The 12,387-nt window shown below is 39.5% G+C and overlaps 1 protein-coding gene across 1 annotated transcript in view; it reads right to left on the reverse strand.

Annotated features, from left to right (window-relative positions):
• Positions 1-11,766: 11,766 nt before the first annotated feature.
• LOC139689436 (serine-protein kinase ATM-like) overlaps positions 11,767-12,387 on the reverse strand; it is a 38,716-nt gene continuing 38,095 nt past the window's right edge. The window contains exon 12 of the mRNA XM_071586559.1: positions 11,767-11,942. Within this exon, the coding sequence (XP_071442660.1) occupies positions 11,767-11,942 (176 nt within the window). The remainder of the gene's footprint in view (positions 11,943-12,387) is intronic.

Consider the following 12,387-nt stretch of genomic DNA (forward strand, 5'->3'; position numbering starts at 1 on the left):
GGTTTGCGCACCTACAGCGGCGATGTTGAGTATACGCAATTAGCAATTTTATGGCAATATACCCAGAATTTCAATTTCATCTTCACAAAGGGTGCGGAAAAGGCCGCTTTCCTGAGCAAGTTACTCCCCGTGGGTATTTGCATTGGTAATCTTGAAATTTATGCTGTCCGTCCTTGAAGAAATTGTCTAATAACGAGCACTGTTTAATTGACGCTCACATGTAGAGTAATTTAAATTGCGCTAGGAAAAATGCTCACAAACTAGCTAATTGGTGTAAAATAAATAAAATTTGTTCAATATGTAAATATAATGATTTTTGATAACATTAAGTGAAGATGGTCACTTGAACGATAAGTAACTCTCTAGAAAATGCAAAATGGCGTGTTTCAGGAACAACTTTTCCTATCTCATCTTAACAGAACAACCTAAATGTATTTGATGCTTTTAGAGATGATAAATTGTGAAACCTATATATACAGGCATGCATTCACTATTTTTCGGAACATGCACAGACTTGTCAATAATCTTAACATATTGATGTGTGAATTGTGAAACCTATACACATGTATTAAGTTTTATTTCTGAACATGTACAAATTTGTCAAAAAATCTTATCATATTGATGTATGTTTATGATTTTATTTTAAAGATAATAATAAATTGTGACCCACCCCGGACTGAAACCTTGACGTGGCGGAAGGGCTTGAGCGTTCCTATGGCCCCTAGAGCTGTGCTGGCGGGAGTTATAATTATTGCTCCTGGTAGGGTCACCCATGCCAGATAGGTCGAAGGTTAAGGGCCTGACGAAAGGTAGTCTACGCAGCGTCTGTTCCTCAGTGAAGCGGCTGCAATGGCGTCTGACCCCAGTGGGGCGGCCAGTAAGTGATGGTGTCACGTTAAAAACACTATTGAGGAAGGCAACGGGAAACCACCTCAATTATCATTCCCTAGATTAACACGATGGACTATACAGTGATTTTGAGTCCTGGTAACTACGGGGCTCGGCCCAATCGGCCGTGTGCCGTGCCCGGCAGCGGGGGAGGCAAGGCTTCCGCGGTCGTCATCCCACGAAACCCTTGCAAGGGAAAACCAGCAGCAGCAGGACAGAAGACGCAGGAAAAGAAGACCACATTAGTTAGAATAGGAACGTGGAATGTTAGGGCAATGATGAGGACAGGGAAATTGGAGAATATTAAGAGAGAGATTGGAAGGGTAAATATAGACATTTTAGGTCTATGCGAGGTGAGATGCAAGGATAGCGGGGATTACTGGAGTGATAAGTATAGAATAATATGCAGCGGTGGGGACGAGAGCCAACGAGGGAATGCCATAGTATTAAATGAAGAGGGAGAGACGGGCAGTCCGGGGAGATTGTTCTCTTCTCCATTCTCCTGGAGGGAAGAGTGGAGGAAGAGATGGGTTGTCTTCGTCTCTCACGACCGAAGGAAAGGGGAGGAGAATAAATGCGCAGTCTGGTTAAACGATGACCAGCTCTACCCTCCTGGATAGGAAGAGGAGACAAAAGCGGGAGGTCTTGGAAGACCTTCCCATTCCTTTGCTGTTTTCTTCTCACTCCAGCTGAGGAGATGAGAGGAAGAATATAGGAGCAGTCCGGGAGATTCTACTGATTTCTTTTCTGGGGAAGCGGAAATAGGTTAGGAAAAACTGTTAGATTTTCTCCTACTTTCCTTTCCTGGGGTGAAGGGGATGATAGATGGGGCATTTTGGGATTATTCTCCCATTCCATTTTATCAAACTGAGGAAGGGAATAGGAGAATGGGAGCAGCCTGGCGAGACTGTATGCTGTTCTACCCTCATTGGTGGTTTACATGTTTCTTGGCAATCTTTGGTCATTTTTATGTGACCTTAATTCATTGCTTACACCTAAGTTTGTATCCTGTGTGTGGTAAGGGGGTTTTGGACGTTTTTATAAAATTTTGGTGATTTTTTGATAATGTTGAAATGATAATAAACAACGCATTTCATACACTATCTCATTGCATACCATTCCAGACGCTTTGATGTGTTTGTGACAAGTTTTTATCATTTGTTAATGATTTGATTTCATTAAATGCAATATTTTTCACCGGAATGTATTAAGGGGATTGGATGTTTTGATTCAGTTTTGGTTGATTTTCCATGATTTGCTAAATGTGTTCATCAATTTTATACACCTGCTTTTCGTTTGGTTGAATAATTAGGGGTGTAGTCCTATTTTAAGGAATTTTGACAATTTTTCTTTGATTTGATATGACCTTAATCCATTTTTTGCACTTAATATTTTGGCTTGGATGATTAACAGATGTATATTGGACGTTTAATGGAAATTTGGCCAATTTTATATCATTTGCATATAACTTAATTCCATCTCATTCATCTATTTTTCTCCTGGAAGTATAAGGAGGAGGGCTTTCATAGATATTTACTATTTTTCTGTAATCTTCAAATGACTTTTATCTATATTATGCATCTTAACTTTTCGCTTGGACTCACATGGAAGGTATATTCTATATGGAATTTTGACAAATTTTCTATCATTTGACCATGCCTTTAATCCTTTCAATGTACCTTAATTATTTGCCTGGATAAATAAATTAGGGTATTGAGCATTCAAATGGAATTTCCACATTTTTGCGACCAATTGGATATGAATCTAATCCATTAACATCACCAAACTTTTTCGTATGGATGTACAAGGGGGATTTGGGACTTTTATATATTCAGAATTTTGACAATTTTTCGATAAAATAGCTTTAAGTTGGATCTATTACATGTGCCTACTATATATTTTTCGTCTTAAACCAGAAGGGGTATTGAACGAGATTTAAAAAAATTGACATTTTTTTACTATTTTTTCAAATAAATACGATTTCATTCATTCGATACACCTAATTTTTTCTCCTGGATGCAAAAATTAGGGGGATATTGGACTTTGTTATGGAATTTTGAAAATTTTTTTATTCATTAATATCTGTCTTCGGGAGAATTTCAGCGTTTCGAAGTTCCCGTCACGGTGCATGTGAAACGAGGTAGTGACGACTGTGTACCAATGTGAACCACAGTGCGACATTCTGCACTGCCTCGAATCGAGTAGTATTCGTCTTTGGCCCTCTAGACGTATGGCAATGCCTAAGGAATTACTGGCAGCTCTCACGCTTGGCACAGTCTTCTCTTTGTGTCCATACTCCGAACCGGCGAATGAAGAATCGGCCCAAGCCGGTTTAGCGCCCTACTGACACACTCGCACTGAGGATTGCAGCGGAGTTGGTGGTCCATCCGCACACCACATCCATCAGAGTGAGTCTCTAAGTGTCCACACATTATCAACGCCTGCATCAACCAGATAAAAAAATTGCTCAATATTTCTTGAACTTACTGTTTGCTTTGTCTTAAATTTTGTAAGTGCCGACCTTTTTGCGTGCGATGGTTTAGGTATTATTTTCCAGTGCGATGTTTTGCGTGTGCTTTAGCGAGTGAAGGGTTCATTTAAGTGCCTCTCTAATTCAAAAGTGACCTCAGCTTTCTATGCGAACCCAGGCAATAAACAACGCATGAAATCTTAATATTCATTAAACATCCAATATGGTTTCGGAAAACATTCCATTTTCACTCGTCCAACCTAAACTTGGGGAAACAGAACTTCCGTCACTTGATATCCAATTCAGTGCCGCCAGCGACCCCGCGCGACGAATTATTATTAATTAGAGGATTTCCTCGTCCAGAAAGGGCGAAATCTTTGACGAACTTAAAAAACTTGACGACTTATTCCGTAATTTAATGTCCAGATACCAAAGAACGACCGGGAAACTAGAAGCTAACGTAGGGCAAAGTTGCAATGCCAAGATGATAAGGGAAATTGCCCGGGAAGAGTTGACAAGCTGCAGCAAACCATGCATCACTCCGTCGTTTGCTGATATTGCTGCCATTCAGAGGAAGGACAACACGAACAAAGTCCTGCTCCCAGGTGGTTAGAAAATCACCACAGAACGTTGGACGGCAGTGATGATTTACCCCTATGATGACAACAAGGGCATCGAAACTAGTGAAGATACGAAGAAAGGAATTATGAAATTAATAGACCCGAGTAAAACCGGCATAAAAGTCACCAAACTAACGAAAATCAAGGCCAAGGGAGTTAGACTGGAGTCAGAAAACCATGATTTGGAATTGAAACTGAAAGAATATCAATGTGTTAACCAGAACATCCTAAAGATACGCAGAGAGGTTAAAAACAAACCAAGAATATGTATTACTGGCGTTAACTCGAACCTATCTGAAGACGACATACTGAAGTGTATCAGGAAACAAAACGACCTATTGGATACGTGCCACCTTAAGCTAATCTTCAAGTTTGGGAAACGGGAAAGTACAAGAGTAAATTGCGTGATTGAAGTAGACTGTGAAACTAGGAAAACCTTGAACGACTTAAAAAGGGTCTATATCGGTTATGACTGACATAAAGTAAGTGATTACATCAAAATCACTCAGTGCTTTAAATGCCAAAAGTTCGGTCACATTTCGAAGAACTGCAATGCAGCAAACTCTGTGTGTGCCCATTGCTCTGAGGAGTACACTACTAAGGAATGCAAGAAGAATGAAGGAACACCCTTCTGTGCAAATTGTAAATTAGCCAAGCTCGAAGACTGCAGCCATAAGGCGTCAGATATTAAATGCGGTGTGTATCAAAGAAGGCTGCGGAACTTAACAGAGACAACAGACTATGGAGGCATCTAGCAATAGCCTTTATTAGCACAAGTCAATCTACAAGGTGCAAAGACGCCAACAGACGAACTAAGAGTAGTAAAGGAGCAGCTTCATTTAGACATTTGCCCTGCTCAAGAACCATATATGTTCAAAACACCTAACAGTAATTGGATTATTCCAGGACAGGGCCTTAAAACGAGAATTGTGCCCACCAGGTCAATAAATAGAGGATATGCGGCTATTATTGTGTTCAATGAAGACCTTGATATTCTGGAAATTACAAACTTTACGAATCAGTATATCGTTGTTGCAGAAGTGAGATCTCTCTTAGAATCTTTTAACAAAGTCAGTGCTTACTTCCCGCCAAGCCGTGACATTATTCCTTTTCTTTCGCAAACTCGCTCAATAATAGATCATTTTAAGACCAAACAATTGATAATATCTATGGATTCTAACGCCAAGAGTGAAACTTGGTTTAATTCAGCATCTGACACTAGGGGTAACCTCCTAGAAGAACTAATCTCTTCGACCAACCTGTTTATATTAAACCAACCTTGCGAACCTGAAACTTCTTAAAGTCTAAACGGCTCATGTAATATCGATCTAACTTTAATAAGTGCCCCACTTCTTAGAAAGATTAATGAGTGGAAAGTCAGGCCTGATGTAATAACAAGTGATCATCGGCTACTATTGATAAAAATTAAGGATGGCAAGAAGATATCGACACCACAAAGAAGATTCAACTTTGGTAGCGTGCATTGGGGAAAATTCAATGATAGCTTCTAAAAAACTAGTTCATATTGATAGACATTTACTTCGGATTCCCAACTCAAAACACATCAATGAGCGTATTTCTAACTTAACCTCTGCCATTAACGACACGATGATGGAAAACATTCCGATTTACATCAAGCTCGATAATACCTGCGATAATCCAAGCTCGATAATCCAACCCAACCCCTTGGTGGACCGCTAAACTAGAACGCATGAAAAAAGTCGTAAAAAAACTTCGCAAAGACTACCAAAAGTGTAAGTCTCAGGTTAAAAATATCTTTCATTGCAGATATAAAACCAAGTTAAAGGAATACAAGCTCAAGATCAGAGAATCCAAACGTAAATCTTGAGAAATATTTAGCTCAAGACATCTTAGCAACAATGCTTGGGGATTCGTCTACAAACTATTTGCTGAAAAAGTTAAACTACCCGCGATACTTGGAACTTCTATCCTTGAGGACGGTAGCATCCCTCTTACGGAGGAAGAAATTAAAATATCATTAAACACCTTATTGCCCGACGATACTGCTGACAATTACGAACAATCGATTATTAGGGAGGAGTCACTAATCATGCCGGACACCCCAGACATGGAACCGTTCAACGAGGACGAAATATTATTAGCGGTCCAACAAATCAAACCCAAGAAGGCACCTGGACATGACCAGATACATGGGATCATATTAAAAACACTAGCCGGAAACCTGGCCAAATTCATTACAAACATCTTTAACGACTGTCTCATGTTTTCCTATTCCCCAGACTCATGGAAAATCGGAACCTTGCATATCATCTTAAAATCTAAGGAAAAGGATCCATCTGAACCTTCCTCATTCAGGCCAATCACACTGCTTCCGGATCTGGGAGAAACATTTGAAATCTATCTATCAAGGGCAGAATTGAAGCTATTTTCAGCAACACGCTCTACCACCCTAACGAATATGGATTTAGGAGAGGGAGAAGCACATCTGATGCCATTCACCATCTTTTACGGTTAATCGACAATCAAAGCAAATATACCATCGTCAACTTTATCGACATCAAAGGTGCATTCGATTCCGTTTGGTGGCCTTCAGTTATACAGGAGCTCAAGACCCTAAGGATCCCAGCTAATCTAATAAAGCTTCTGATCAGCTATTTTAATAATAGAGAGGTCAGATACTCAACGCAAACAACAAAAACAAGCAAGATTTTAACAAGAGGCTGTCCACAGGGGTCTCCACCGCTCTACCACCCTAACGAAGTCGGTTCTTGGTCCGTTATTCTGGAATCTTATAACCAACCAGGTACTCAGAAGACTACTCAGCGCTGAAGTACCCAGAAGGTACTCAGCTCATTGCCTTCGCAGACGACATGGCCCTGACTATAAAAGCAAGCATCAGAGACAAAATGGAACCCATGATTGCGGAATGTATGCATATAATTGAAAAATGGGCCACTGAAAACAATTTAACGATATAGACTGCTAAAACCCAATACATGATCTTCGGAAGCAAGATGGCTAGGAACCCTACTGTGAAAATTTATAATAAAAACATAAATAGGGCGTACGTGTTTAAATACCTCGGAATTATGTTAGACGAGAAATTATCCTTCCAAGCCCATATTAACTACACCACCAATAAAATAAAGAAAATTTTCCAGGCAGCTCGGAGATGGTGCAGGTTTAAGTTCGGCACTGACTCCTTAATAACCATCTACAAAGGATTAAAAATTCCAATCACCACCTATGGCTGCGATATTTGGGTTCATAAGATCAACCTAAGTAGAATCGACCGTAAAATAAAAGAAGCTCAAAGGCCCTGCCTGTTATCAATATGTAGGGGCTACTCTACGGTCAGCACTGATGCGTTGTGTATAATTTGTGGGCTACCACCCTTAAAATAAGAGATCCTGGAAAGAAATGCTATAATCAAATTACAATCTGGACAAAGGGCTAAACACTTCAATCTTGAACTTGATGAAAATCAATGTATAAGGAAAAACGTCCTAAAAAGAGACTGAGGGAAGAATCCATCATTCAGTGGCAATCTGACTGGGATAACAGTGACAAAGGCTCGTACACAAAGGACATTTTCCCTGTTATTTGCGATAGATTAAAACTAAAAATCAACCTTTCACACAAATGTACCCAAATGCTATCAGGCCTTGGAAATTTTTCAAATTACCTTCACAAAATTGGGAAATCGAGAACTAACCTATGTGATATCTGCTTAACAGAGGACACCGCCAAACACAGAATTGAAGAATGTATCCGTTATGAAAAAATAAGACTAGAAATATGGCATAACATGGCGGCGAAGAAAATTAAATTGTGCGAAATAGTATTATTCTGCTTAAACACCATTTGTAAACTCCTATTTGATTTCGTCACGTGAGTGGTAATTAAGCAATGTAAGGAGGCACATCTAACACATTTTACTGTCAGTGTAAATTTTCCTATTTAACGTGCTCTACAACTAGGCGAAAAATCAAAATATATCATACATTCACGATACAAATTATTTTTATCTGTATATATTATGTTGTATGTTTCTGTACTTATGCTGATTATTGTGAAAATATGTACTAATTGTACTTGAAGTGCCTAAATTCTAATGTTCTGTGTATTCTGTGAATGGTTAAGTGTGTAATTTCAAATGTATTATTATGTATGTTTTGGATACTTGAGAGTTTATGTAAATAACTGTTTAAAAATCTCATATCGGGTAACTTTGGTGATTGAAGACAAAAGGGGAATTTAAGCGTGAGCAGGTACCCCCTCAATCAACATATAGCAGTGTTGTATAACTATGTATGTTGCTACTGGAATAAACTATTGATCTACGGGGAGGAGACTCACCGTAGTATTTAATACCAAGGTGGAGAATTTCAGTCTCTAACGGAAGAACGATCCATTTACCGACAGAACCATCGGTGGATAACATACTAAGGGAGATCGGCACCAGCGTTGTTGCGAAGCCACCATCGGAGTCGTACCATTTAGGAGAGTTTCCAACCGGCGTGGGAGTCTCCTACGCTTGGAGGGAGGCTATTCTGCCTCGATACCAGGGACAGCTTAAGGTTGTGAGTTCTTGCCCCACGGGCTAATCGCGAAGTCCGGGATTCCCCGGATTTCTCCGTGGGATAAGTTCCCAGAATGGTGACGGAAGTCTTGGCATGCAGCGCCTCTTCCAGTGGCGGGATCCCGGAGATCTGCCCTGATGCTGCATTTCCCGTCATCCATATCGTCACTCTGAGGTTCTTTCTGTTCACCACGATCTGGAATTTTCCCGCGGTGATGCTCGTGATTCCCCACCATCCCAGCGCTGCGTAAGAAAGGAGCGGACGTAGGACGGTCTGCTAGAGGATTAGTCTCCTTCGGACCGTGACACGGTGATTTACGAGGATCCCCTCTAATCGGCACCTCAGGGATGCCGGCCGCACTAGCCTTCCTATGATCCCATCCATCACTTGTTCCCCATGGGTTTCACAAGGCCGTAATAGATAGCCTTGCGGCGGAGTTGCCATATTCTTATTCACTGCTCGTATGAAAAATATTCATTAAAAATCCAGGTGTTCCCCTTCTGTTAGGAACCAAAAGGAGTTAGCAGACTTCGCTGATGTATGAGTGAATTCTCCTTGAACAGGTTGTTTTGCGATTTAGTAATACATACGCGGTACAGCTTTCTTGAAGGACTACGTCAAAAGCCTGACAATTTTGAGGTGGAACCTAGTAAAGCGGGGGTGATCTTCTGCCCCTTTATTATTGATGATGTTATGAACGAGCCCCGTCAGCCGCACAACCATCTCCATTTAAAGATCTGGATGCAGGTAAAAGCTATCTGGCTGCCGCTGTGCGTACGGTTCGATGATTTGGACGGAAGTGGATCATTAGTTGGTGGGGTTGTCTGCGACTTCGGGGATTTTTGCTCGTAGAGCACCAGGCGCCTCCTAAGCGATGTTCCCACAGGATAAATTAGTATCCGTCCTTGGTACAAATGGTTGCCTCCGCCACGGGCTAAAATTACGATCTCTTCTATTTCCAATGATCACGGGTGAGGCGGCGGGTGGAAAATGTGCGGGAAATGAGAGCGGAAATGTAACGCTAATGGGTTTTCTTGGGTACGTGTCGTCTATTTAAACACTATGGAGATGCAGAGTCGGTTATGGGTGAAAAGGAGCGTGAGAAGTTGGAGGGGGCAGATGCCAAAGGAAAGTGGAGAATATCGCTCTTGGTGGGTAGGGGAGGAGGGAAAATTATCAAGACCGGTAGAGATGGGGGAGTTGGAGGGTTAAATGGAGTCATCGAAAGTTTTCACCGGTCCAAAGTGTGACAAGCATACCGTGCAATTGGGCGGGGGGAACCACCCCCAATGTCTTGGGTTCGGGGGAAGGATTTGCGGTTCCGGTTCCCCCGCAGTTACGTGTGGGGCGTGGAGGGAAGGTGGCGATATGGGGGCACAAGAAGGGGCGATAAGTAGGGAGAGATTTGCTACCAAACGAGGCCATAAATAACGCGGCAAAAAACATTTTAAATTAACCGTGTGGAGATCACCACGAAGAGATTTTGACACGCCAATGGATGACACTGAGGATTTTGTTACTTTTTTGGTCTTTTGGGGTTGAAAAATATTAAAACCGGTGATTACAATTGATTTCGCGCGCTTCAAATTCACAGAGAACATTGGCGTCCTGGGAACACCACGCACACATTCTCTGGCAAAAGAAAGACTCCAAGCTTGAGGTGCCCGGAACGGCGACCGTTGTAGAGACCAGCGAAAACATAATACCCTAAGTTGCCGTTGCCATATGCAGTGGTATAACCTATTTGTTCCCAAAGAGTCCTCCACTGTTGACCGATACACAAAAAAACATTAAAAAATCAAATGACAAAAGAAACCAGCTCTTTTAACTAGGATTTATCAATTAAGTAGCACAAGCCTCCGGTTGTGTCAACTCACTGGTGACCTTAAAGGGATTTCATACCTATCAAAACCATTTGGTCTATATAGGGTCAAAATTACTTGACAATATCAGCATCCAGAGTTGAGGAGTGGGATCTCACATGATTTTCCTGTAATAACTTATCTTTTAATGTGTATAATATAAATGGTTTCTCAGTAAGTACTAAAAATATCATATTGATTTAATCAGGAACCATAGCAAGTATTTTTTTAAATGTTTTACCACCTTTCTAGGACCTAAGGAAGCTAAATATAAACAAAAACGTATCATTTTAATCCAGAAATGTTTGCCAAATAAATATGAAAAAGAATTCACATTTATATAACTGGCAAATAAAAATCTTATTGAATTTTAAATTTAACTAAGTCATTATGGTTTTCGTCTAATGAAAGTATTACCCTCAAAATTAGACTTGTATCATTTCAAATTCTTACCACATTACAATTGTTCCCTCCAGTGAGTGACATTTTTTCATGATGGAAATAATTTTCAGCATTAATACGCTAATTTGAATTTTGTTATCAAATATTTTACATAAATATAAATAGGTCAATAATAAATTTTCAGATCAAAAATTTCATAAAAAATAAATGTTTAAAAATGCACATGGGCAATCATTGGAATGTTACATTCTATCATAAATTCTATGATTTTATCACCTTTTGATTCTTGTAAACAATGCTGACAAGTCTACCATATTCATTCAAATTAGGGCATCTGATAGAAGATATACTCTAATTGCAGTATTTCTCATAGAGAACCCAATTGGATTTATTGAAACTACACAAGTAAAGCCAAAGTTTGGTTTATAAGAATTGCTGAAAGTAGTACTCTAAAATACAATACCAGGCTGAATACAGTTTATAAACATCAGAACAACAGAATGAAGATTAATTCTTGACCAACAAATTAAAAAAGGCAATTAAAGTGCTTTTTTACTGGATTATAGCATACCTCCATCTGTTTAGATGATTTTAATTATGGATGCAGTGTGCTTGAACTATTATAACTGCTCAGTCTACTTACAAAAATCAGCTACACTCTTGATGTAGCATCTTGATCACAAAAAAACAATATAATATATTGTCGAGAGCATTAAAGGCATATTGACTCATATGCTCAGGCTTTTTTGCAATAAATGTAAACAAAAACTAGTCATTAAACAAGAGTTAGTGATAATTTCAGTTTTAGCCACAAAAACTGCTATCTCATGGGCAGATATGATGTAACCATGTCCCAGCTTTATAATCAAAAGCATTACCGTAAACAAATAAAACAAATATACGACAAAGAACTGATATAATCTAATGATGGACTATATCTGCAGCAACATATTAGCCTATTACAAGTAGGGCTGCCATCCAGGATAGAGGAGACACAAGTTCTTTGGATCCTGTGCCTCTTGAATGAGCTTCTCAACTTGTGCCTCTATGGATGATGCTGGAGTCCCATCTTCAGTGCCCAGTAATTTCTGCTCCAGCCTCTCCAGCGCTCTTATGGCTGTAGCATTCTGTTCAGCTGACAAAGGCATGAAAATAATTATGAACTCAGAAATCTCATTTTTTGAGCAAAAAATATAAATTTTAAAACATCATACTGCCTGTTAAAATTATGTATCTGCATTAAGTTTAGTAAGATATATGGAATTATTTATCATTCGCTATTTTATACAAATCCTCATTAATCATGCAAAAATTTATAAAGTGAAACTTCATGAAGTGCATAACATAACAAATATTTTCCGAATGTAAACAGATTCTTGAGGATTTAGTGATTCAAAAGATAACATTTGTCATCAATTTTCAAGCTTAAAAGCCTTTTACTAATGTCCAAAATGGTAACATGGAATAATTACCAGAAACATAAATGTTCATTCAAAACGATCTTCGAAAGCAAAACTATAAGATGCATAACAGAGGAATTTCAGCTAAATAGTGGGGCGACCAGTAAGTGATGGTGTCAC

Source organism: Hetaerina americana, unplaced genomic scaffold, assembly GCF_022747635.1.
Source record: "Hetaerina americana unplaced genomic scaffold, ioHetAmer1.1.p SCAF_23, whole genome shotgun sequence".
Lineage (NCBI taxonomy): Eukaryota > Metazoa > Arthropoda > Insecta > Odonata > Calopterygidae > Hetaerina > Hetaerina americana.